This window comes from Puma concolor, chromosome C1 (assembly GCF_028749965.1).
Source record: "Puma concolor isolate L17-30 chromosome C1, mPumCon1.1.hap2, whole genome shotgun sequence".
NCBI lineage: Eukaryota > Metazoa > Chordata > Mammalia > Carnivora > Felidae > Puma > Puma concolor.
In genome coordinates this window covers 222,383,898-222,410,841 of record NC_141674.1, presented here as the reverse complement: position 1 = coordinate 222,410,841, position 26,944 = coordinate 222,383,898, and the positions used below count along the sequence as shown (strand labels likewise).

General features: G+C 56.4%; 1 protein-coding gene across 24 annotated transcripts in view; it reads left to right on the top strand.

Moving 5' to 3' along the window:
• The window catches only part of KIF1A (kinesin family member 1A), a 100,706-nt gene that overhangs the window by 10,120 nt on the left and 63,642 nt on the right, over positions 1 to 26,944 (top strand). For all 24 annotated transcript variants that reach the window (XM_086720143.1, XM_086720152.1, XM_086720153.1 and 21 more), the window contains exons 2-6: positions 15,804 to 15,970; positions 24,464 to 24,540; positions 25,200 to 25,379; positions 26,164 to 26,229; positions 26,765 to 26,943. In XM_086720143.1, the coding sequence (XP_086576269.1) occupies positions 15,865 to 15,970; positions 24,464 to 24,540; positions 25,200 to 25,379; positions 26,164 to 26,229; positions 26,765 to 26,943 (608 nt within the window). In that variant the 5' untranslated portion in view covers positions 15,804 to 15,864. The remainder of the gene's footprint in view (positions 1 to 15,803; positions 15,971 to 24,463; positions 24,541 to 25,199; positions 25,380 to 26,163; positions 26,230 to 26,764; position 26,944) is intronic.

Sequence of the window (26,944 nt, the reverse complement as noted above, 5' to 3'; positions counted from 1 at the left end):
CCTTTGACCTGTCCTTGCAACAGGTCGTGTTGCCACATGCGTTGACGCTGGGACCCGAGGGGTGTGGTTTGGAGCCCACGCTCTTGATTACCGTGGTGGTTGAGTGTCGTGTCCTGTAAGTTACCTGTTCAGATCTCGTCGCTATTTTCTCGACCTTTTTGTTTGTTTACTTGGTTTCTGTGTGTCGTCTGTGTGTTCTGCACACGAGTCCGCGTGATTAGACGTGCTAAAGACATCTCTGGGCGCCTGAGCGTCTCTGCACCCACGATGGTATCTCGATGTCTGGGCTTTTCCTTCTGGAGTCTACATCTGTGGGTTGAAGCCTCAAAGGAGAACGTGGAGATAGCACCCGTCTCCGTTTTCTCCCCAAACTGTTGTTCACGTTCGGGTCTTGAGTCTGGGTGGAATTGGATTTGGTATAAAAAAGGAATCTAATTCTGCGTTTCTCCATATGGCCAGCCAGTTGTCTTCATCCCCCCGGGCCGCTGTAACAGAACACACCAGGCTGGGCGGCTCATAGACCCCAGTGATTTCTCACACTTCTGAGGCTGGAAGTCCAAGGTCAGGGTGCCGGCAGGGCCAGGTTCTGGCGAGCGCCCACTCTGGGTTGCAGTTGGCCAACTCCGTCGTAGAGCGGAAGCAGGCTCTCTTGGGACTTTGATAAGGGCACTAATCCCATTCGTGCGGCCCCCCCTCGCGAACTCATCTGAGCCTAACCGCCTCCCACTGCCTCCCCCATACCACCCCGTGGGGTAGGGTTTGGTTAGGGATGTGCGGACACGGACGTTCAGTCCACAGCCAGTTTCGTCAGCCACGCAGCTTCCGGATCCCTCCCTTCCCCGCTGACCTGCACAGCCCCCTCGGTCCGCTCTCCGAAGGGCTGGGTCTGTGCACGTGTGTTTCTGGGTCTCTTCTGTTACCCTGGTGGTGACTCACCTGGTCCCAGCCACGCCACCTTACCCACCATAGCTTCGTATTAAATCTTCATACCAGGAGGGAGTGTCCTCATCTACCCTCCTGTGTTTCTTCAGACGGTTTGCGGTATTCACAGCGCCTCACTCTTCCGTAGAAGTTTTTGGAAAGAGTTTGCCAACTTTCCAGAAAAAAACGTGTTTGAGGTTTCGTTTGAAATTACAGTGAATTTTTGATTCACTCGGGTGAAAATAAATGTTTTTTAAAAGATATTGAAAAATTTTCACAAACAAGTTATAGGTCTTCATTTATTTAGATTTTCTATAAAATTTTTGTGAAGGTTAAAAATGTCCTCATAAAAGTTATGCACATCTTTTGTGATATTTATTACTATCAAGGTCCTGTATGCCTTGGGTCCATTTTTATTTTTAATTTTTTAACGTTTATTTATTTTGAGAGAGAGAAAGTGAGCGGGCAGGGGAGGGGCAGAGAGAGAGGGAGACAGGGAATTGGGTTATTCTTTTTTTTTTTTTTTTCAACATTTATTTATTTTTGGGACAGAGAGAGACAGAGCATGAACGGGGGAGGGGCAGAGAGAGAGGGAGACACAGAATCGGAAACAGGCTCCAGGCTCTGAGCCATCAGCCCAGAGCCTGACGCGGGGCTTGAACTCACGGACCGCGAGATCGTGACCTGGCTGCAGTCGGACGCTTAACCGACTGCGCCACCCAGGCGCCCCAAGGGTTATTCTTCAAAGGTACCTTAAAAATATATTTTAGCCACTAGGGTGGCTCAGCCGGTTAAGCATCCAACTCTTGATTTCAGCTCAGGTCATGATCTCATGCTCATGAGATCAAGCCCCACGTGGGGCCCTGCGCTAAGCATGGAGCCTACTTGGGATTCTCTCTCTCTCTCTCTCTCTCTCTCTCTCTCTCAAAAAAGAGATACACACACACACACACACACACACACACACACACACATCTTTAACTCTTTGCCTCTAGTATATTCCAGTGTGGTTGGTTTCTAGCAATTTTACCGTACCTTCCCCAATTCAAATAATTTGTCTGTGGATCCTCTTGATTTCTGTGTGGATAAGCAAATGGTCTGTAAATGATGGCAATTTGGGTTTCTCCTTTCCAATCTGTATTTTGTCATTGTTGTTTCTTTTTCGTGTCTTATCGCTCTGGCCAGAACCACCACTTCCATGTGAAATAGAAGTGTGATAGGCGTCCCAAACTTGTTTTTGAATGTAAAGGAAATGTTCCCAATATTTTAGCATTAAGTATGATGTTTGGGTAGGGTTTTAGCAGATACGTATCATGAGATTAAAGATTTCTTTTATTCTCGTATTGCCAAGAGTTTTATCATAAACAGATTTTGAAAATTACTGAATGCTTTTTCAGTATCATTTGGCTTTTTCTCCTTTCATCTGCTATGTGGTGAATTCTATTAATAGATGTACTTATGTTAAACCGTACATATGTTATCATACCGGTATTCTTGGAGTAAACCTACCGCGTTATCCGTTTTATTTGCTGCTTGGCCTTCTTGCTAATGTTTCAGACTTTTGTATCTATGTTCATCAGTGAGGTCAGTCTATGGTCTTCTTTTCTCAAATTTCTTTTGTCTAATTTGATGCTAAGGTCATATTGGCCTCAGTGAGTGAGTCGGGAGTATAATCTCCCTTCCTCTCTCTGCCTCTCATTTTTCTGTTCTCTTAAAGAGTTTGATTACGATTGGAATTACCTAGGTTTTTGAATGTGTGTTGGGGTTCACTTGCAAAAAGTGTCTGTGTCTGCTGGGTTTTTTTGGTAGGTAGATTTTTAAACTATTGAGTCAACTTCTTTAATAGTTACAGGAAAATTCAGGTTCCCACTGAGTAGTTTTTCTCCTGGTTATAGATCATCATTCCCTGCTTCTTGGCATGCATAATAATTTTTTTTATCAGATTCTAGACATTTCTACATCGTGGAGTGTCTGAATTACGCTTTCTTCTTAGAAAGCATGTTGGGCTTTAGTTTGGCAGGCAGCAAATTACTTGAGATAATTTGATCCTTGAGACCTGATTTTTAAGCTTTCCTAGAGTTACTCTAGAGTAGATGTCGCTCCAGGGACAGTTAAGCCTGCTGCTGAAGTATGATTTCTTTGGGGTCTCTACTGAATGTCTGGGAGGGAGGGATCGAGAGGACTCTCTTCTGGCTGGTTGATGCACAGATACCTTCTTTTATGTGAGCTTTGGGAACCTGTGTCTTCTTTGCCTGGACTACATGGGGACAGACTAGGTCTCTACAAAGACTCAAGGGAACCTCTGCTACCTAGCAGCTATTTCCTTTCCAGAACTCTGCTCCACGACGTCCAGCTGCTTCGAACTACCCAAACTCTGGCCTCCATCTCCTCAAGTCCTGAAAGCTGCTTGGGTCCTACCTCCCAAAGCCTGAAATCTGGAAGTTGCCTCTGGGCAGATTTGGAGTGATTATAGGGTTCTTCTTGTATGTCTCCCTTCTCTCCGTGATCACAGCCGTGCGCTGCCTGCTGTACAACGTCTGAAAACAGTTATTTTCATACGTTTTGTTCAGTTTTTGAGTTGTTATTTACAGTGAGAGTTTAAAGGTACCCTTGTAGCTTCCCTCGTGGCTGAATGTGGAAGTGCCGGAAGTTTCTTCTTTTGTGTATTAGCTGTCTCGAAGTTTATTTTTCGATTTTATTTTTTTAAGTTATTTTCATTTTCTTTTCGTTTCTTTAGAGAGAGCGTGAGCATACAGATGTGTGTGCAAGCAGGGGAGGGGCAGAAGAGGAGGGAGAGAGAATCTCAAGCAGTCTCCACACCTAGCACAGAGCCAGACGTGGGATGTTATCTCACGACCTGAGACAAAATCAGGAGTTGGACGATGAACAGACTGAGCCCCCTGAGTGCCCCTCTTTTGAAGTTTTCTAAACACAGGTCTTTAATGATCTTTTATTGGTTTTTAATTGTGTTCAAATTACACGATCCATTTGACACAGAGTCTTTGACATTTATTAGGAGTTGTTTTGTGACCTACTACGTGGTGAAATGTTGTAAATGTTCCATGGGTGTTAGAAAAGGGACCGTTTCTCTCATTTTCCAGAGGAAGACAGCACCTGTGTTCATCAGTTCGTGATTATCACGTTCAGGTTTTCTACGTCTTTGCTAATTATGTCTGCTTGATCTGTCGGTTAGTGAGGGATTTGTGAAAATTCCCGTCATGATAAGTTAATGAATTCTTTCGTGTAGCATGACTCTTAACCTTGGTTTTATGTTTTCATCGTGTTGTCTCTCTGGGACCGTTCTGAGTAATTTTTTCTGATATGTTTTCCAGTTCATGAATTCTCTGCTCAGCTTCATTCAATTTGCTGATTAATATGTCTGCTAAGTTTTGAAATTTGAATGGTTGCATTTTCATTTCTAAAAGTTCTGCATGGTTTTTGCCCCATATTTTACACCATCATTTCCCATTCCTGTTTATTTCTCTAAGCATTTTAGGCACACGTATTTTATAATCTGTGGCTGACAATTCCAGTATCTGTAATCTTCGATAGTCCAGGATGAAGATCTAATTCTGGTTCTTTTTTCGTTTCCTTTTCTACCCCCCACCCCACCCCCACCCCCCACCAGAACTCTTGCTCATGGTGAATTGCTTCTCTGGCGTTTGGGTAATATTTAATTGTGAGCATCCATTTGACTGATCTTCATCTGTGGGAATCCTGGGGACCCGAGAAGAAGAAGCTGTTTCTTTTATTTATCATCATTATTTTTTAGTCTTTATTTTTGAGAGAGAGAGAGAGAGAGAGAGAGATTGTGTGTGAGTGTTGGGGAGGGGCAGAGAGAGACAGAGGATCTGAAGCAGACTTTCGCACTGTCAGCACAGAGCCCGATGCGGGACTTCAACCGACCGACTGTGAGATCATGACCTGAGCCGAAGACACTTAACCAGCTGAGCACCCCCCACCCCAGGTGCCCCGAGGGCTAAGCTGTTTCTCAGGAGATTTATTCTTGTGGTTGTGATGTGCTGTAGCGGCTGAGCCCCGCTCTGAGGTCACTTCTCAAACTTGAGTTTCACTGATCATGCAGGGGTCGCAGATTTGAGACCCTAACCTGCAGGAGGACAGGTCTGTGACCTCGGAGTCTCGGAAACACTGGCTTTTCCACCCCAGGGAGCTGAGAGGTGTCACAGTAATTCCCCTGGGTCCCTTTGATGACAGGTGGCTTTTCCCCAGCCTTCCATGTCACACGATTTGGTTCGACTTCCAACTTTGTGTGTGTTTGAGGCCATGCCCTCCAGCCTCCATTCAGCAGGGAAAACCCAGAAAAAATTCACCTGTTTTCCTTGTTGGTTGAGAAATACGACTTTTATTTATTCATTCATCTATCTATCTATCTATCTATCATTTATCTATTTATAATTTTCTATTCTATTCTAGAGAGAGAGTGAGAGCAGGGGAGAGTCGGTTGCTCAGCCTACTGAACCACTCGGGCGCCCCTAGAAATACTAACTTTGATGAGCCAACTGTTTTTGTCTCTGCACATGCCGGTGTTTGCCAACCAAAAGGAGGTCTGTTTATTTATCTACTTATTTGCCTGGGCCATTTGGTAATTGAAACAAATTCTGTAAGTGTGACCACAGCCTAGAAGGGTCAGATACAGCCGCCAAACCTGTTTATGGAATCAGCAGGTGTCCGTCTCCGTCCCCGTCCCCATCAGCTCCCTCTCTCTCTCTCTCTCTCTCTCTCTCGGCTGTTGTGTCGTGCTCAGTCGCTCCGTCGTTCTGCGGTGCTAAATAATGTGCTTATTCTGCTGAACGGTGTTTGCCTGGTTTGGAAGTTGCATAAGTGGAATTATAAAGTGTGTACCTTTTGTGTTTGAGTCCTCTTTTCTCAGTGTTATGTTTGTGAGATTCGTCCATTTATCTTCTCTCCCTCTTGAAATGCCACCAAAATAAGGGCAAAGGTAAACTCAAGAAAGACCTAAACTCTTCAGGTGGGAAGAAAGACCAGAGAAGGCACAGTAACCGCATTTTGGAAAATGAAAAGCCGAACCCTCGTGGTGACTGACGGCAGACTCCTTGGACGCCAAGGAGGCCGAGGGGAAACCGGGAAGCGACCTGTGGTGTCCTCACAAGGCCCAGGACCTGGGCACCCAGCTGCCTGTGGCAGTGAGGGCGAGATTCAAGGGGACCTGCCCGAAGTCTGCTTAAGGGGCGGCTGGATTCCCAAGGCTTCTCCACTGCTTCTTCTCTGTCTCTTTCCATCTTTCTAACCCTTCGGCCGTGACTTAGTCAGTGCTCACCAGTGACTGATTCAGTGACCGAGTCCAGCCCCCTCCCTAGTAGAGTTTTTCTCGAATCTCCAGCCCTCTGCCCTATCAGAGGCTCCGCTGCTGGTCCACAGACCTGGGCCTTTCTCCAGGAAAACTCTCCTGGAGGTCCCCCCCGGCGAACCTGCAGCTCCCTGAGGGACGCCGGGGTCCGAACCTGCTTGGGAACAGTGAAGCACCCCCCCCACCCCCGGGACAGTGTGAACCCCCCCCACCCCAGGCTTGTGGTTCAGCCGCATCCCACAGTTTTCATATGCTGTATCCTCACTGTTGTTCGGTTCAAAATAGTTTCTCATATCTGATGAGTTGTTTGTTTGTCCCATGGGTTATTTAGAATTGTACTGCTTCATGTCCAAGCAGTTGGGGGATTTTGTAAGTTGTTTTGTTTTGTTCCGTTTTATGCACCTTATGAGTATAATTTTATTTATTTATTTATTTATTTATTTATTTATTTATTTATTTTCTTAATGTTTATTTATATTTGAGAGAGAGAGACAGAGAGGGCACAAGCCGGGGAGGGGCAGAGAGAGAGGGAGACACAGAATCCAAAGCAGGCTCCAGGCTCTGAGCTGTCAGCACAGAGCCCGACGCGGGGCTCGAACTCACGGACCGTGAGATCATGACCTGAGCCAAAGTCGGACGCTTATCTGTCCACCCAGTTACGCTTAACAGGATGCTTAACTGAGCCACCCAGGGGCCCCTTGATTTTAGTTTTAAATTGAAATTTGTTAGAGTTTGATTTATGACTAGCAGATGGCTAATTTTAGTACGTGTTGCATGCACTTTAAAAGAATGTGTGCGATATATATTTTTCCTTCTCAGTAGCTGATGGAACACGCAAACCAAAAAATTTTATTGTTTTATTTTCAACCTTTCTGTGTCTTTTTATTTAAGGTGTCTCTTGGCAACAACATAGAGTCTTTAAAGACCTGTTTCGACAATTACATTTTAGTGGGAGTGTTTACTTCATACAAATTTCGTCTATACTAATGGGGCTTTTGTCTGCAGTCTTAAGTCTTCATTTTCCATTTGGCCTAACTTTTGTTGTTGTTGTTCTGTGTTTCCTCCTTAGTTGCCTTCTATTGGATTAACAATAAGATTTACATTTTTTCCTGTTTTTTTTTCTTGCTGCTAAATTGTCTCTTTTTCTGCTCTTTTGATGACTACCTTAGCAGTTGAAACACGTATACTCGAGAGTCTAATATAAATTGTTGCTTTTCCGGTTACCTAATAATGCCGACGCCTGAGCCCTGTCTCGTGGCTTCCGTCATTGCTGCGGAGAAGTCAGTTGTCAGGCTTGTTTTCGTCCCTTTAAAGGTTATATGTCTCTTTTTTTTTTGCCTGGCTGTTTTTAGGATTCCTCATTTTTGGTACTCAGCAGTTTTATTATGATGCACCTTCATGTAGATTTCTTTGTGTTTATCCTGCTTTGCCTTTGCAAGGCTGCTTGAATCCATGGGTTGATCTGTTTCAGCAATTGTGTGTATGTATGCACATACATATGTATTTAAACTGTTTATTTATTTATTTATTTTGAGAGTGTGTGTGTGTGTGAGTAGGGGAGGGGCAGAGAGAGAGAGAGAGAGAGAGAGAGAGAGAGAGAATCCTAAGCAGGCTCCATGCTGTCAGCACAGAGCCCGATTCAAGGCTTGATCTCACAAACCGTGAGATCATGACCTGAGCCAAAATCAAGAGTTAGATGCTCAACCGACTGAGCCACTGGGGCGCCCCTTGCTTCAGCAATTTATTTGTATTTTTTAAAATATTTTTTTAACTTTTACATTTATTTATTTTTTGAGAGACATAGAGAGACAGAGCACACGTTGGGGAGGGGCAGAGAGAGGAGACACAGAATCGGAAGCAGGCTCCAGGCTCCGAGCTGTCAGCACAGAGCCCGACACGGGGCTCAAACTCACAAACCGCGAGATCGTGACCTGAGCCGAAGTCGGATGCTTAACCGACTGAGCCACCCAGGCTCCCCTAAAATATTTTTTAAAGTTTATGTTTTGAGAGGTGGGGGGAGAGGCAGAGAGAGATGGAGAAAGAGAGTCCCAAGCTGGCTTTGTGGCGTCAGGACAGAGCCCAATGTGGGGCTCGAATTCGTGAACCATGAGATCATGACCTGAGCCAAAATCAATAGTCAGGTGTTTAACTGAGTGAGCCACCCAGGCACCCCAGCTTCAGCAATTTTAGACAATTAATCGTCATTACCTTTTTAAGTATTGATTCTCTCCTATTTCTTCTCCTTTTCGATTCCAATTACACGCATGTTAGGCTGCTTCACTGTGTCCGATATCACTCTGAGTCTACTTTCTGTATTTTCCGTTCATTTTTTCCTCTGTTCTGTAATTTCTGCTGGCCTGTCCTCCAGTTCATGAACACTGCCTTCAGCTGTGTCTAATCTCTTGACCTCTTAATGTCAGTTATTGTGTTTTCAGTTCTAGAATTCCCATTAGAAATTCTTTGTTATCGTTTCAAGTCTTCTTGCAAAATTCTTCATTTTTTTCCATTTAATTTCTCCGTACTTTTCTCTTTATTTTGAATATATAAGTTGTGGTCATTTTAAAGTCCTTGTTTGATAACTCCTAGATCTGGATCATGTGTAGATATGTTTCTTTTTTTCCCCCCCCCCAATTTGTTTTGAATCCTATAGTCCTGTCTTTTCTCATGTCCTATGACTTTGGATGTATTGTCAGACCTTGCCTGTTAAAACACTGTAGAGGCTCTGGATGGTTTGCTCCTTTCCTTCCAGACGGGCAGAGTAGACGGTCATCCCTGATTCAGGCAGAGACTAAACGGAGTCAGGGAAGCCTTGCAGTTTGGGTAAGGTTAATCCTCCCTGTGGCTCTGCCCTCCCTTTAGACTGTGTGCTTCCCCGGGCTTTCAAACCAGGCTGCGGTGTGATCACCAAGAGGATCCTGAATGCTAATCCCTGTCTCCTTAACACCCGAGACCGCAAAAGACTCCTGGTGGATTTTTAGAAGCTTTCTGCTTGAGATTTTAAACTCCACCCCTCAGACCCTCAGAGTTCGGCACACGTCTTAAGGCTTGAACTGGCCAAGCGAAGTTCCCCACTCCTTCTTTCTCCTGGGATCTTGGTCTCTCAAGTGTGCTTCTTTTGACCAAAAGCTCAGCGCGTTTCTCCATCCCTCGGCAACGGCCCTCTGCCTGGGAAGACTCCAGATTCCCAGCCTCTTGCCCTGTGCCCAGAATGCAAATGCATTTAAGGAGAAAGTGCTGCGGAGTGCTGGAATGTTGTCTCCTGCCCTGGCAGCCCCCCATCTCCGGAATCTTGGCCTCCTCGCCTGCATGGTTTCAGTAGCTCTTTGATTGCTTCCAACAGATTGTAAGATTTTACCCACCTTCTCTAGCTGGGCATGGTGGGAGGGGCACTGCTGTGCTGACGGCCGTTCTGCTGCCTGCTCTGCTTTCCGGGCTTCGTGCTAATGCACGGTCTCTACCCCAGAGCCGTAAGCGTGGTCTTCGTTCTTGCAATGCTTTCAAAAGCAAAGTTCTTGCTCTATTTTTTAATTTTTAAAAATATTTATTTTTGAGTAAGAGAGACCGAGCATGAGTGGGGGAGGGGCAGAGAGAGGGAGACACAGAATCTGAAGCAGGCTCCAGGCTCCCAGCTGTCAGCACAGAGCCCGGCGCGGGGCTCGAACTCATGAACCGAGAGATCATGACCTGAGCCGAAGTCAGATGCTCAACCGACTGAGCCCCCCAGGCACCCCTTTAGCTCTATTTTTTAATATGGGGGAACCAATGGTTCCAATACCAGCCTCACCCCGTTACCTGAAATGCTGTTTTATCGTCTGTCTCTGGTCAGGCTTAGTCTTTTCTGTTGATCTCTGTGCCTGTGTCATTACTGGACTTCGCAACTTGTAGCTTTACAGCGAGTCTGATACCTGGTAGGATATGCCCTTTGTCCTTATTTTCCACAGCTGTCTTTCGAACTTTTGCAACATGCCACTGAAAATCCCGTTGGAGTATTTTGCTTATTGGAATCGCACTGAAATAATGTAGCTAAATTTGGGGAGAGCTGAAAATTTTGCAATATTGAATTGAACATCTGCTCTTGTAAATATTTTCCTCATTCCTAATGATTTCCTATTTCGGTGCTGAACATTACTTACTCTACAGATATAGCCTCTTTTTTAATGTTTACTTATTTATTTTGAGAGACAGAGGGGGAGACAGAGTCCCAAGCACTGTCAGTGCGGAGCCCGATGGGGCTCAAACCCACAGACCTCGAGATCGTGACCTGAGCCGAACCAGGAGTCGGACGCTTCACTGACTGAGCCACCCAGGCGCCCCAGCCTCCTTTTTTAGGGCACAAGGCACGCTGGTAAATGCTAGAAATGGCTTTCCAATTTACATTCTCCCCAGGAATTCGTGACCTTGGTCTCGCTCTTCCCACCCCGGCTGGAATGTCCTAAGACTTTTCCCCGTTTCAAGGGCACAGAGATTTTCCAGCATGAGGAAGCAGATTGTCAGGGAGGCACGTCCCTCCAGTTCCCGCCTGGGTGGTCACTCGCGGAGGGAGGAAGGGGAAATTATTGGGAGCGCTCGGGGCTGTGTGGACAAGCGCTGCGGCTGTAAGGGGTGCCGGGGTGTGGCGGGGCGAGCCCAGACCCCTGCTCCCCTCCATCCGCCCGGGCTCCCGCTCGCGTCCTGCGCTTGCTGGCCCTCCGCGGTCGGCTGCCCTGGGCTTCCTGCTCTCCCTGCAGCCTGTGGAAGAGCTGAGGCTGCCTGAGGGGATGGGTTCCGCTCCGTGTTCCGGGGAGTTCTGAGGGGTCGAGGCCCTGGCCCTGAGAGGGCCTGGGAGTTTATCGCCTGAAACCTGCACCGGTCCCCGTCCCCGGGGGGCTCCCCTCCGCCTGCACCGAGAGGCCCCGGGACACGCCGCAGGCCCCCTCTGCTCTTGGTCCCGGGTCCCCAGAGGTCGTCACGGGCGGGGGTTGGGTCCTTGCTGGAAACGGGTCTTTGGGGCAGATTCTCCTGAGGGTGGGAGTCGCAGGTGAGGAGGGTGAGGCAGGAGGTGCCCCTTCCGGGAGGGCGGATTTCGTGGAGCCTCAGTGTGGGCGAGTCTGAAGACCTGTCCCCGAGCCCTTGCTCTACTTGGATGCCTCCAGTGACGGGGGGTTCGCAGCTAAACGGGCGTGTGAGTTCATTTCGGACGGCTGAAGCCCCGAGCGCCTCTCCGGGTGGGGCTGAGTTGTTTCCCGGCGCTTCTGGCCGTTCCTGTAAACACCAGCTCTCTGCCCCGAGCTTGTCCCTCTCTGTGTCCCCAGGGGCCCGTCCCTCGGGTCCCCAGCCCCCCTGGGGTGGCCCGCCGCAGCCTCAGGCCGGCAGCCCCGGCAGCGCCCTGTGGGGACGGCCTATCACCGCGGCCACGGCGGCAGCAGAGTTCCGCAGGGAGTTTTCTGCCTCAGGGGCCCGGGACCCGAGACTCCGACTCACTTTGGGGGCCCCCCACCTCAGCCTGTCATTTCACAGGTGGGTAAACCGAGGCCCAGGGGTCAAGTCACAGGGGTAAAGGCAGGACCTGGACCGGGTCCTCCGGTCCCTGCTTTGCCCCTAGTTGTCTATGACGCAATTTGCTCCTCATCAATGGACGTCGATGTGGCTTCGGGAATACCCCAGGCGCCTTCGGCACGAGCCGTGCGCAGTGGCCCGTGACGCCGACACGCAGACCCCTGTCTCGTTGCCGAGGGCTGCCTGCCCCGTCCTTTCGATCTGCTCTCGAGCGAATCGTTTCCTTCCCTGCTAGTGTGGAGGCCATACTCGTGGTTGCGGCTGCCAGCGAGAACCCCAGGGTGTAGGGTGTGGTAGGAGACTCTGGAACCCTGTTCGATTTTGAAGCACACCTTGACGACCCTTCTCGATGCCTCGAAGGCCCAGACTACCTAAGGGTCACGCTCCCGCTCCAAGAGCATCTGTGTCTCACGACGGCTGTGCCCGCTGCCTGCGTGCCCGCCGGGTCCCTGGCCAGATGGGCTAGGCCAGGGCTCAGGAGCGTGAGTCTGAGGGCACCGGGGCTCTATGTCTGCTGCTGCCTGTGGCTGCCCCACCCTCTTCATTCCGGGCCCTGCCTTGTCCTGGCGTCTGGGGCCTGGGGACTGTGGCTGGGGGCGCTCAAGAGACAGCACCTCAGAGACCCGGTTGGCAGCATTTTCTGTGGAAACAGATGCGTGAAGGTGGTTCTGTTCCCGGGACCCCCTGGAAGCTTCCCTGGGCCCACTGGCCGTGAGGGGACGCGTGCATCTCCACAGGCCCCGTCTCTGCCTCGGGAGGCTTGCCGGTGAGTCATCTGGTCTTCGGCAGCTGTGGCTTTAGGGAAAACAAGATTTTTCTGTACCTTTGTGATTCCTGTGAATATTCACCCCTTCCCCCCCACCGGGTGGGGTTTGGGGCTCTGTGTGCACCGGCATCATGGGATCGTCCCCTTGTGCCAGTCCCCGCACCCCTGTGCGTGCATCCCCCCACCCCGCCCCCGGCTTCCCCGGGGTCCCCCAGGCGGCTTCTTTCTCTGCCCCCCTTGGCACGCGGGGAGTCGAGCACAGTCCGATGTCTGGAGGAAGCTCACCGGCGCCTCGCTGGCATCGAGGCCTGGAGGGAGGGCTGGCGGCCTGTGCTCCGCCGTGAGTCCTGCCCACCCGCGCCCGCCCCGCTTCCGGGGCTCCCTCCAGGAGCCTCAGTCTGGGCACGCAGGGTGGGCAGGGGGATGCGCAGGGGCCGCCTCCCGCACGGGACGATGAGGTGTCATGTGCCCCCCAACAGGCACAGGCCTGCTCCCCCCGCGGCCCCGTCCTCGGCCTCCTTCCTCCTGTCCCGTCTCGCCCGGGTCTTGCCGCAAAGACTGTTCGCCCGCCCCTGGCCTGTGGGCTTCCAGCGCTTCCAGCGCCCAGACGCTGTCGTGTCCAGCTGGCGGGAGCCCAACCCGGGCCTGCATCCTCGGGGAGCCGCTTCCTTGGCGTGAGTGTGAGGCTGACCTCCAAAGGGACGTGAAGGTCGGCCTCGCACTTGCCGAGGTTGTCACAGAGCAGGCCTGGTGGCGCCGGGGCTCCAGCAACCGTGTCTGTCCTGCTTGTCGTCCTTTGGTTGGTTCCTAAACTTCTCACCAAGTAGCACATGTGGACGTGGCACCCGAGGCAGCGGGGCTGAGGCTCCTCGGCAGGGACAGAGGGACAGAGGGACGGCCCCGCTTGCCCCCCCCTCCCCGCTCCCGGCTCTGGTGTGTGCTCCCCCGTCTCTCAAGTCCGCTCAGGTGGCCACTTCTTTGGTTTCTGGATTTAGCTAATCTGTTTTTTTGCCTTTAATGTTGATTTATTTTGAGCGCGAGAGAGCGTGTGAGTGTGGGAGGGACAGAGAGAGAGGGAGAGAGAAAGAGAATCCCAAGCAGTCTCTGTGCTGTCAGCACAGAACCCGATGTGGGGCGCGAACCCCAAAACCGTGAGATCACGACCTGAGCTGAGTCGGGGGCTTAACCGACGGAGCCCCCCCGGGCGCCCCTGGGTTTAGCCACTCTGGAGGTTCAGCTGTCCCATAGCATCGCTCCAGCAGAGACCACCCCCCCACCCCGGCCCGACAACTCCATCCCCGTCTTCCTGCCGCATTTCCTGTGCGGTTCCTGAGTTAGAACTTTGTGTTTGCAGCGGTAGGACCAGTAAGGACCCTTCTCTGCTCCGCACGTGCCTCCTCTGCTCTCGTCAAACCCTGTGACACTCTGACGGCCACTTCTCCCTGGCCTCGGACCTAGCCTCCCTCCCGCTGGCGTCACTGATGTCCCCTCCCATCAGGGGTGTCCCCCTGAGGCAGCCCCAGTGTCCTCCTGGGACCCCCTGCGCCATCCCCTGGGCCTGGACCCGCGTCTTCCTCACGTTCCCCTGTTCGCTCCCGCACTTGCCGGAGCACAGATCCCGGCATGTTCCACAGTCTTCCGGGTCTTCGTTCTCCTCGCACTCGACTGGCAGTTCAGCTGCGTTTAGAACTGGAGGTGGCAGGACACCTCTCCTCGGCAGTTTGGAAGCGTCTCTTCATCACCATGTGGCCGAGGAGATACAGATACCGCTCTGATTCTCCATCCTCTGTGGTCTGTTGTGCCTCAGGAAGCTTATGGAATCTTCCCTTTAAGCCTGAAGTTCTGAAATTTCACGATTTGCCTGGTGTGTGACGTTTTACGGCCGGCAGGGTGGGTAGGCCCTTTGAATTCGGAGACGGGACTGACAGTCCGGGGAGGTTTGCTTGAATTATCTCTTCAGTGGCTGCTTTTCACTGACCCTCAAATTCTGTCCGTCCCCTTTCATGGAAAATTGGTAATTCCAACTTTTAAAGTTTCTGTTTTCATTTCGAAGAACTGCCTTATTCGTTAAATGGTCCTCTTACAAATAGCGTCCTCCCCTCGCTCGCGGACCTGGTAGCTTTCCTTTCTGAGAACATTAGTTACAAGGCATTAAGAAAATACTTTCTTTCTGTTCCCTGCACTGTCTCTTGCTGTTGCGTTCATTGTCTGGTTGTTTTAGCCTCTGTTTCTTGCCAGAGGGTATGGTCCTGACTGCTTTCCCCAGACGAGAGCCCTGCACGGGGTTCCCGCCGCCCGGCATTTCCGTGGCCTTCGTTCAGCCCCTCTCCAGTGGGCGCTCCGCACCTGCCCTCGTCCGGCTCTCGGGCGCCCCGGGCCGGGCAGGGCCTCTGACCTCCTGCCCAGTGGTGGTGGAGGGCAGGGTCCTGGATGTCCGCAGGGGGAGGGTGGGGGGCTAGGGGTCCTCACCGGCCTGCCCGAGCTGCTGTAACAAAGTTCCACAGATCGCTGGCTCAGAGAACAGAGACATATTGTCTCCCGGTCCGGAGGCCGGAAACCCATCAGGTGTGAACAGGGCTGGTTCCTACTGAGGCCGTCAGGGAGACTGTTCTGGGCTTTCCAGCTCCTGGTGTTTGCTGTCACCTTTGCCGTTCCTTAGCCTGTGGAGGCATCGCCCCGATCTCTGCCTTTGTCTCCACATGGCACTCTCCTTGTGTCTCTGTGTCTTTTTATAAGGACTCTGTATTGGGTCGGGGGCTCATCCGACTCCAGTGTGACCTCATCTTAACCAGGAACATCTGCAAGGGCCCCGTCGCCAGATAAGGCCACGTTCTGAGTTCCTGGGGTTTAGGACTTCAACGCAGGAATTTTGACGGGACGTAAGTCAACCCATAACAGGTTTAATGCTGATTTTCCACAAACACCCGCCTTTGATCCCACCCAGACGCGAGCCTTCGGAGGCACCTAGAGTCTTCCCAGGTCCCGCGGCGTGAATCGGCTTATTTCTTGTTGGGCTCTGGATTTCCCAGGCTCGCTAAGCCAGGCTCCGCTCATCCTGTCTTCTTTCTTGTCTAAAACGTGTGGTGTTTCGCATCTTTGGCCGCCCTCTCCAGTTCCTGGCCCCTGTGGTGTGGCACCACATGCACGTATCACTTAGGGGGATTTCGGAAGGGAGAAGGTTCAGTCCCCAACTGGAAACACTATTCTGCCTTTTGGATATTGCTTCTAATTCGTGTCTCCCTTTCTCCCAAGGTGTCTCCGCCCTCGCCAGGGCTCCCAGCGCTGCTGAGGGTGACCAACGAAGGCCGGAGAGATGGCCGGGGCCTCGGTGAAGGTGGCGGTGCGTGTCCGCCCCTTCAATTCCAGGGAGATGAGCCGAGACTCCAAGTGCATCATCCAGATGTCTGGAAGCACCACCAGTGAGTATGGGTCGTGACGGCGTTGTCGTCGGCTACTGGCGCTCAGGGCCAAGGGTCCTGGGCCTCCCCCGCAAGACACAGCAGCCGCCCTGGCCCCCACCTCCCTCCTTGTCCACCTGGTGTGTTGGCTCCCTGGGGGCAGCAGTGGCCAATCACCAGTGGGGCGGGAAGGCTAAAGTGACGGAGATGTGTCCTCTCCCGGTTCTGAAGGCCAGTGTCGGAGATCAAGGCACTGACAGGGCCGTGCTGCCTCTGAGGTCCTAGAGGAGGCGGCTTCTGCTGGTCTGGCCATCTGGGCCTGTAGCCGGCATCTTCAGGTGACCGTCACGTGACAGCACGGATTGCCTGGGAGGTGGGCGGGGGATGGGCATTAAGGAGGACACTTGTTGGGACGAGCGCTGGGTATCCCACGTGAGTGACGAATCACTGAATTTCTGTTCCCGAAACCGGTATCGCACTATATTTTAACTAAAAGCCCGACCAAGACAAAACCCCGCTGATCACTGGATATAGGACCCACCCTAATCCAGTCTGATCTCATGGTAACGACTAGTTACATCTTCAACAGCCTTGTTTCCAAATAAGGTCATGTTCTGAGGCTCAGGGTGGACGTGAATTTGGGGGCATGCTTTCCAACCCAGTACGCGAGGTTACTGGTCTCTCATCTTGTTTCAGCTGCCCTCCATTGACACGTTCTTTTATTTCTGTCTGTCCTTTGGCCTTGTGACTGTAAGTCGCCTCAAAACTGCCTGAGTAGGAGGCCTGCAGTCAACACGTGGACAGTAAGAGATAAGATGATGGTTTCACGCTCAGATGTGCCCCGAAGGGTTTCTTTAGGGCACACACAGGCTGCTGGAGTCCAGGGGAGCACTCACTCCAAGTCCGGGGAGCACTCACTCCGAGTCTGGGGAGCACTCTCTCCGAGCTTGTCCTTTGCTCTTTTGCTTTGCACTTTCATGTTGAGTGTCAGCACGCGTGCAGACGCCTGCAGGCAGAGCACAGCGCGTAGCCCGGAGGTCTCACAGCCTGAGCAGAGCATTGCCAGACCCCCCCACCTCCAGCCACCTGGAAGGCCCCCCACACCTTGCTTCCCACCCGTGGGTTAGCGGGGCTTGTCTAGGGTCCCGTGGAAACTGCAGCCGTGTTTGGCTGATATCTCCCGCTGATTGATAGCCTGTCCCCACAACCGCTGACGTACGATGAGAATTCAGGGCTCAGCCAGGCGCTTTGCCCCCAAGGTCCCTCAAGCGGCTAAGGCAGCCGTCCACCTGCGGGCTCCGGGGGTACAAGCTGTCCTGTGTGCTCGATGCCAGCTGCTCACTCCGCGCCTCGTCCTCAGGTCGTGGGGTGGATGGAGGCCTCGCCCGTCCTCGGGTGCCCTGCACCCCCACGTAACCCTACCCCGCCTGTTAGCCACCAGGTTGGAGGGAGGGGCTGGCCGAGGGGAGGGACACTCAGGGCGTGTGGAGGGTGTGAGGACTGGGGAGTCTCTGGGAATGTTCTGGGCCCCTTTAGGCTCCGTGGGAGGGGGAGGGGCCGGGAGGTGGCGCCCTACGTCCCTTCGTCCGTGTGGGCAGGTTGTGGAGGCCCCCGGGTTTTGTCGTGGCTTTTAGGAACCGAGTCGCCTCCACTTGGTCCCTGGAAGCAGACCCTGACGGGAGGATTCAGAAGGGTTTACCGGGGAAGTGGTCCGTGACACGTGGGGAGACAACGTGGAAATGCGGAGGGCGCTGATGCCTGGGGGGCAGGGGGCATCACAGGCGGCAGGGGCTGGTCGCCGGGACCCCCTGACCTAGAGAATGCATCTCTGAGTCATTGTCCTCAGAGGCTGGCTGCCTGTCCGGCGTCTCCCCAGCGTGAGCTGAGGGTCGGTCCAGGGGCCTGTTTTCCTCGCGGCCAGAGAAGGTGCTCAGGAGGGTGACTCTCACCTTAGAGGTGGGAAGCCAAGAGCTGCACAAGAACTGGGACCCCTGGGTGGGAACCACGACCCCTGGTGGGAACCGTGATCCCTGGTAGGAACCATGACCCCTGGTGGGAACCGTGACCCCTGGTGAGAACCGTGACCCCTGGTGAGGACCGTGACCCCTGGTGAGAACCGTGACCCCTGGCGGGAACCGTGACCCAGGGTGGGAAGGTGACCTCTTGGGTGGGAACTGTGATCTCTTGAGTGAGAACGGTGGCCCCTGGTGGGAACTGCGACCTCTAGTAGGGGCTCTGGCCCTGGATGGGCAGTGGACACCGGCCCAAGGAGCTGACAGGGTCTGTCATGTCAGTGTTGGATGACCCAGGACACCGGGAATGACTGTGGGGGTCCCTGCTCACACCTGGGCCAGGCCTGACCAGCACAGTCGCCACCTTAGACAGTAGCTGAGGGTCTTGGCCTGAGGGGTTCACAGGCAACCAAACCCTGTAAGAGCCTGCAGAATAAACAGAAAGAACAAAACATCAGAGTCGGACCCCTGTCTCCCCTGGAACTTGGGAGTGGTCTAGGACAGAATGGGATGGGTGTCACGGAAGCAAATGGCTGGAGGAGATGATGGGCCGTGGGGGGTGAAAACTCTGACCTACCTCTGGCCTGAGAGGCAGAGAGAGAGACAGAGATGAAGAGACAGACAGGGAGGGAGAGGAGTGTCAGAAGAATGGATAATCAGGACACTTGCTTTGGAAGCTATTTTCATTTTCAGAGAAAACAAAGCAGTGATGGTACTGATAGAAAGTGCTAGAAGCCAGGTCAGAAGTGGGGGTGAAGGCTGAGGAAACCCAGAGGCAAGGAGAGTGCCCTCCAGCCCTTAGCACAGAAGAGCGTGTCTGAGGAGCGGGGTCAGAGGGCAGGACGGGCTTTATTCCTGGCCGCCCCGGGGCAGAGCAGCGCAGGTGGGTGTACACCCATGGAGGCGGGGTTTGGGCGGCCACCTTGCCAGTGTCTGTGGGGCCTATGGGAAGGGGTGGGGACGATGTTCCGCTGGGTAAGGCTGTGCAAGGCCTCGAGGGCCAGCAGAGAAGTGTGGAGCAGGGAGCCACTCTCCCCAGTGATACACCCGGTGGGCTCCGAAAGTGGATTTGCCCAACGGCATCCGGTGCCAGGCCGTGAGTGTCAGGGATGTGACATATTTCTTGAACCTCAAGACTAGGTGTGCACAGGAGATGCCACGTCCCTAAATGTACCCCTTGAACCTCCATCGTGAGGCGCAGATTAGAAGCATTTAGAGGTGAACTTAATTTGTCGTCCCATACTCACTGCCTGGATGAACAATACGGTTCACTGGAACATTCCAAAACTAGTAATTTTGCGAGCCAACCAAATCGTACGCAGCGTACGCTTCTGTGCCTACGTGGCAGGTCTGGTGTAGGTTACTCGGGTACAGAGGTCCTGTGAATACCCCCACATCCCCGCTTTACATAAGAACAGACTGAAACTTCTGGAAGGGTTTGCTGTCTTCTGAGTCCCGGCTATACAGAGGAACCCTCAGGATTGGGGGCCCCCCACCCCTGCCCCTGTACCCCTGGGGCCCCGAAGCGAGGCTGGGCCTGGATCTCAGCGTCTCTTGTGTCCATTTCAGACTGGCCTTCATTCCTGGACCCTCTGCACCAGTGGGAAAATTCATTTTCCCAGGAAAAAAAAGCTGGGATGGAAATTATTTTCCCAGAAACCAGAAGTGTGAGATCAGGCTGTCCATGGGGCCGGCTTCCTCTGAGGCTCTGCGAGCATCCGTTCCTGGCCTGTCTCCTGCCTGTGGGGGCTGCCAGCGGGCCTGGGCTTGCCTCCGTCCTCACGTGGCCTTTTCCCTACGTGTCTGCTTGTCTGTCTGTGCTTTCCTTTTTTACAAGGACCCCGGTCACTGAATGTACGGCCCACCCTAATCTGCATGATCTCATCCTAACTAATTACATCTGCCAAGACCTTTTTTCCAAAGGTCACTTTCTGGGGTTCCAGGTAGATGTGAATTTGGGGAGGACGCTGTTCACCCAGGACACTGCCTCTGGAGCAGAAGGCCATGGCAGGGCTGATCATCCAGGGCCTGCCCCCAGCCCTGCCAGGCCCCACAGGCCCACACCCAGCCCGACCTTCCTGCCTCCAGCCCTCCTCCTGGATGCTGGCGAGCTCGTCCTGGTGGGCATCAGGCAATGCACCGCCATTCTGGATGGTATGCTGGAATATTCCGGACCCTTCTCCTCTGCTCATAGTGGTCTTTCTCCCAAAGGCCTTTGTCAACCAGCAGCCCTGTGCACAGACCCAGGTGTTGCAAACACCTAATTCATCTAAGTCAGTCCCTATTTGCCATCACTGTTCTAGAATGTTCTTGGCTCCAAATAGAGTGAAACTGGGAACAGAAGACCACCGAAGGGAACTCGGCAGTGGCTGAGGAGGCAGTGGTGCCGCTGCAGGCCTGTTCATGGGAGGAACAGCCGATGCGGTGTCAGGGAGGAGCCCTGGGACAGCTGCCTTCTCTCCTGGATGCCTGCCACCCGATAGGGTCACCATGGCCATTCCGCTCACAGGGTCACAGTGGTGACCTTGTTTGCTGTCCCCATGGGGATGAGGACCGTTTCCGAGGCACAGACGGGGAAACCGAGGCTCTGTGAGGGCCTGTCATCACGTGTGGCCATGCAGGAAAGTGGACAGGGGGCCCCTTCATGTTGTCAGCAAGCGTGTGCTGGGCACGAGCTTGCAGGCATGTGTCCTCTTTGTCTCTCTCTCTCTCTCTCTCTCTGTGTCACACACGCACATACACACTCACCTACCTGCTGGTGATTTACATGGAACAAGTAAAAAGTACTCTCCCCATGGAGCCCTAGGGGGCAGGACAGAGGCTCTTACCACCCTCAGGGGTGATGTTCCAGCAGGGAGGCGGACCTTGCACACGTGGATGAGGGCTGTGCCTTGCAGAATCAAGAGGGCACAGTGATGGGGTGCAGAGGGGCTAGCCAGGGTGCAGGGGGCTGGCCGGGATGCAGGGGGTTGTCCCAGGTGCAGGGGGATGGCCGAGTGCAGCAGGGCTGGCCGGGTGCAGCAGGGTTGGCCGGGGTGCAGCAGGGCTGGCCGGGGTGCAGGGGGTTGGCCGGGGTGCAGGGGGCTGGCTGGGGCAGCAGGGCTGGCCGGGGTGCAGGGGGTTGGCTGGGGTGCAGTAGGGCTGGCCGGGTGCAGCAGGGTTGGCCGGGGTGCAGGGGGCTGGCTGGGGCAGCAGGGCTGGCCGGGTGCAGGGGGCTGGCCGGGGTGCAGGGGGTTGGCCGGGTGTAGCAGGGTTGGCCGGGGTGCAGGGGGTTGGCCGGGGTGCAGGGGGTTGGCCGGGGTGCAGGGGGCTGGCTGGGGCAGCAGGGCTGGCCGGGGTGCAGGGGGTTGGCCGGGGTGCAGGGGGCTGGCCGGGGTGCAGGGGGCTGGCTGGGGTGCAGGGGGGCTGGCCGGGTGCAGCAGGGCTGGCCGGGTGCAGGGGGCTGGCCGGGGTGCAGGGGGCTGGCCGGGGTGCAAGGGGGCTGGCCGGGTGCAGCAGGGCTGGCCGGGTGCAGGGGGCTGGCCGGGGTGCAGGGGGCTGGCCGGGGTGCAGGGGGCTGGCTGGGGCAGCAGGGCTGGCCGGGTGCAGGGGGCTGGCCGGGGTGCAGGGGGTTGGCCGGGGTGCAGGGGGTTGGCCGGGGTGCAGGGGGCTGGCTGGGGCAGCAGGACTGGCCGGGGTGCAGGGGGTTGGCCGGGGTGCAGGGGGCTGGCCGGGGTGCAGGGGGGCTAGCCGGGTGCAGGGGGCTGGCCGGGGTGCAGGGGGCTGGCCGGGTGCAGCAGGGCTGGCCGGGTGCAGGGGGCTGGCCGGGGTACAGGGGGTTGGCCGGGGTGCAAGGGGCTGGCTGGGGCAGCAGGGCTGGCCGGGTGCAGGGGGCTGGCCGGGGTGCAGGGGGTTGGCCGGGGTGCAGGGGGTTGGCCGGGGTGCAGGGGGCTGGCTGGGGCAGCAGGGCTAGCCGGGGTGCAGGGGGCTGGCCGGGTGCAGGGGGCTGGCCGGGGTGCAGGGGTTTGGCCGGGGTGCAGGGGGCTGGCTGGGGCAGTAGGGCTAGCCGGGGTGCAGGGGGCTGGTCGGGTGCAAGGGGCTGGCCGGGGTGCAGGGGGCTGGCTGGGGCAGCAGGACTAGCCGGGGTGCAGGGGGTTGGCCGGGGTGCAGGGGGCTGGCCGGGGTGCAGGGGGCTGGCTGGGGCAGCAGGGCTGGCCGGGTGCAGGGGGCTGGCCGGGGTGCAGCGGGTTGGCCGGGGTGCAGGGGGCTGGCTGGGGTGCAGCAGGGCTGGCCAGGGCACAGGGGCTGTGAACCAGATCAGATGGCCACGGAGCCTCCTTGTCTGTCGGGAGAAGGTGAGGAGGGGGCTGTCCCGTGCGCGAGGAATGCCAGCGGCCGGGTGTGGGACTCGCTGTTCCCCGAGGCCCCGCCCAGGTCCCGCTCCATGAGGGTGGCCGCCTCCTAAATCCTGCACGCTTGAGGCAGAGGCCTGCTGGTAAGGCAGCTCGCTTGTGCACATGCGCTCTCACGCTCACACACACACTCTCTCACCGCACTCTCACACGCCGTCTCACACGTGCTCACACGCTCTCACATACACACACTTGCACATCCCCCCACGCGCTTACACACTCACACTCTCCCACACACACCTGTCGCCTGATTTACGTGGTATAAATACTCTCCCCTCGGCTAGTTTCGAGCTGCAACGGTTTGACAGCAGGCTCACAAAAGTCTTCAGTGTTTGGCTGGAAGGGGCCCAAGCAGCACACGCTGGCTCGTGGGGCCTGAGGTCGCAGGGACATTGAGACGGAGACGAACGGCTTCCATTCCGCTGCTTCCTCCCGGCCGTCCCTTCCCTGTTCCAGCTGTCCCCCCCCCCCCCACATGTCTGTCCCTTGCAGGCGTGCACCCCGGGCGGCTCTCCCGGTACTGTGTGCTCGTTGGAGGGGCCCCAGCCCCCCCAGGCTTAGTGGGAGCCCGTCCCCGGCTCGGCGAGCCCCCGAGGACCCCCCTTCCTCCTCCCTCCTCGATCCCAGACAAGGAGAAACTCGAGACCCTGGCAAAGGAAGCTGTTTCTCCGGCGAAATCGGCTGTGTCTGGGCATGCAGGGGGTAGGCGGTGGGGACGGTGTGCCAGGTGGGCCCGGGTCTGCCCAGGGAGCAGGGTTGGGGAGCGGGCCTGTCCAAGGACCCGGGATAGGGATCAGGGCCTGTTTCGGGAGCAGGGTAAGGGGGCCAGGCCTGCAAGGCAGGGAAGTGAGGAGCAGAGGGGACCCGGCCCCTGTCGCGTGAGCCATGGGAGGCCTAGCCCGGACTTTGCATGGGGGGGGGGGGGGTGCCGTGATTGTTGTTTCCATGGCGCTGGCATTATCTGCGCTCGGGGTTCCGGTGGCTGTGTCCCCAGGTCCCAGCAGGAGTGGACAGCAGGACAGCCTGCTCTCCTTGGCCTTGCTCCTGGAGGCAGCAGGGATGTGACCCCCTCGAGGCCCCGAGGACAGCGCTGGGGTGGTCAGTCACCTGCTCCTTCCTGTTAGCTTCCCCAAGGTGCTGGTTATCTCCCGGAACTCCTCAAACCTGGGGTCTGGGTCCCAAAGCCAAGTCAGCCCTGGGGACAGGGCTTCAGGTGATGCCCGTGCTGGGAGCAGACCCGTCAGCCAGAGCAAGTGGCCCCCGGGGCCTCTCCGCACAGACCCCCGGCCCCAGAGTCCTCCGTCCAGGTCAACGCAGACCTCAGAGATTCAGATGGTGCTCCAGTAGGCAGCGGGCGGGGTGGCTCAATGGGGGTGGAGGCCTCAGTCCCTCCTGCCTGGCCACAGAGCAGTCACCTCTTGCAGGCCTGGGGCAACGGGGGCAGAGCAGGCTTGGGTCGGGGGCCGCTGGGACACGTGGCAGGCACCGGCTGGTGTGTGACGGCACCAGCACGCATTCGTGGCCTCGTTCCCAGGGCTGCCTCTGGTCAGCCCGGGGTGCAGCCCGCTGCGGGGGCGGGGCGCGAACAGGACGGCACCCCGGGGGCCCGTGAGCGCGAGCCTGGAGGGAGCCTGCAGGCACAGGCCGGGAGGAGCAGGCTGTGGAGGCTGTGATGGGGTGCCCCAGCGGGGACAGCCAGGGCCGCACACAGCACATGGGAGCCACATGGGAACGACAGGGCCCGGAGGAAGCAGAGCATGACCGTGCCGGGCTGCCCAGCCTGCCCGGCCTTCTGGCTGCTTCCAGGGCACGTGTACGCGGAGCGGATGTGTAAGACCCAGAGGGGTGGGCGGCGAGGGAGGCTGGACCGAGCGGTGGGGGTGGGCTGCAGGCTCCACCCGACAGAGGAAAGGGGCAGATGTGGCTTGTCTGCCTGGAATTGGAGCCCTGGCCCCATCCCACTGTGGGGGGCTTGTCTGGGGCCAGAGGCCACCGGGGACCCCACCTCCCTGCCCTGGGTACCTCTCTGGTGGGTATGGACCACATACTGGTCGTCTCTCCCCCAGCACAGCATTAACTGCCACGCCTGTTCCCCCCCGCCCCCTCCGCAGCCATCATTAACCCCAAACAGCCCAAGGAGACACCCAAAAGCTTCAGCTTCGACTATTCCTACTGGTCACACACCTCGGTAAGCCCAGGGCTGGATTCCAGGGGGGTGGGCCGCAGTCGTGTGGATGCTTGTGTGTGGGCCTTAACCAGTCCCTTAACCTCTCTGAGCTCATGACCTGGGACATGAGGGTGGGACAGGGGAAGGGGCCAGCGGCACCTGCCTGGTGGGGGCGGGGGGGGGGGAGAAGGGGCCTACCTCCTCAAGTCCCCGTGTGCTTGAAAGGTCACCCTGAGCAGTGACAGGCATGGTTATGGTAATGCCCCGGACGTGCCTAAATAATCCTCTGTTGGGAGAGCATCCGGCCGCCGTAACCGATCTGTGGGCTCCCAGGGCCTCCAGCCCCACCGCTTCTCATTCCCAAGGCTGCCAACCCAGCCTTGATTTTGAGCCTTATGTCCCATGTTCCTGCCTCGGAGCCTTCACACAGGCAGTTCCCTCTGCTGAGATGCCCTTCCGCCCCGCCAGCCCCTCCCAACCCCTCCCTCAGGAAGCTGCACCCCGCCAGGCAGGATTAGGTCCCCTCTCCGGGGCGTCTGCGCGCCGGGGAGTGGGGCGTGGGGCGGGCGTCCCTCCCCAGGGGGAGGCCTCGGGCTGCGAGGCAGGTGCTCGGAGAACACAGCGGGCTGAGCCTCGGGCGCACCCGGCCTCCTACAGCCTCGCTCCCTGTTGTCTTGCAGCCGGAGGACATCAAGTACGCGTCACAGAAGCAGGTGTACCGGGACATCGGCGAGGAGATGCTGCAGCACGCCTTCGAGGGCTACAACGTGTGCATCTTCGCCTACGGGCAGACCGGGGCCGGCAAGTCCTACACCATGATGGGCAAGCAGGAGAAGGACCAGCAGGGCATCATCCCGCAGGCACGCGGGCCCCGGGGCTGGGGCGGGAGGCCGGGGGAGGGCAGCACGGGCAGGGCTGCAGGAGCCCAGTGGGGAAGGGCCGGGCAGGGCGCCCCAGGGGAGCAGCCTCGGAGAGAAGGGGGCCAGGAGGGGAGGGACACTGCGAGGCGGGAGGGCAGGGCAGGAGGGGCGGCGTGGGGCGGACCTGCTCTGAAGAGACCGGAGCCCCAGGCCCTGCGATGGGGGGTGCTGAGGGGCAGAGCCCTGGCCGTGCCCCCCCGGGTCACATCCGTAAGACCGGGCAGTCGGGAGAGTCATTGTCACGCTGACCCTTCCCCCGGGAGCTGTGGAGGCTGGCGGCGGACAGGGAGAGACGCCCGGACAAGGGGTGGCCTTTGGTTAACTGCAGGCTGAGACATAGATGACTCAGGGGCCCTGAGCTGCTGGGACCCCGGGCAGGCTTCTGGATCTGAGCTGGTCAGCGCTTGACCTGGTCAGGGCAGGAGAGAACACCGGGTAGCCTGTAGCACGGGGGACCCCAGCCCACCCGGTGGAGACAAGGACGGCACGAAGAGCGTAGGAAGGGATCACAGATGGTCCGTGGGGACTCCATGACTTAAGCAGAAGACAGCCGCTCTTTGGCTGCAGGCCTTTTCAGTGCCTTTGAGGTGGACTGTTATGAGCAAGAGGGGCCGGGAGAGCGGCGTCTGGCCTGGGCTCAGGCTGCCCACAGCACCCCGGGGGCAGGGCTCCAGGAACAGTCCCATTGTCCCCATCACCTGACGGTGTGTCCTCGGCCCTATAGCTCTGTGAAGACCTGTTCTCCCGCATCAACGACACGACCAACGACAACATGTCCTACTCCGTGGAGGTAGGGCTCCCCGAGCGTCCGTTCTTCCAGCACAGCGGGGGGCTCGGGCGTGGACAGCGGTGCTTTTCTGCTTTAAAGCAAGTCCCCACCACTGGTCTGTGCCGTTGGCTCGTCCCTCCCTCCTGCATGTGACACCCACACCGGGCACGGGAGCGAGGGGCAGTCCTCTGCTCAGCAAGTCTCACTGAGTAGTTGCTCCGGACCAGGGGCAGGGACGGATGTCTCAGAGCCGCGGGACCTGGCTCTGCCATGGCCGCGGTGTGTCCACGTCGGACAAGCCCCAGGATGAGCGCAGGTGGGGGGGGACCAGCAGGAGGTGGGCCGACTTCCCTGCGCACTCACTGCACTCACCTGACCCCTACACTCGCACATGCCTCCCCCTGCCAGCAGGTGGCCCCCACACCCCTATCCCAAGAGTCCCTGGTAACGGCCCTGCACCCCCACCTTGGGGGGCCCCGGTGCTGGCCCACACACCCGCTGGCACCCCACCGGGGGGGGGGGGGGGGGTCCCTGATGGTACATCTCCGCCCTGCAGGTCAGCTACATGGAGATTTACTGTGAACGCGTCCGTGACCTCCTGAATCCCAAGAACAAGGGCAATCTGCGCGTGCGCGAGCACCCGCTGATGGGGCCGTATGTGGAGGACCTCTCCAAGCTGGCCGTCACCTCCTACAATGACATCCAGGACCTCATGGACTCAGGGAACAAGGCCAGG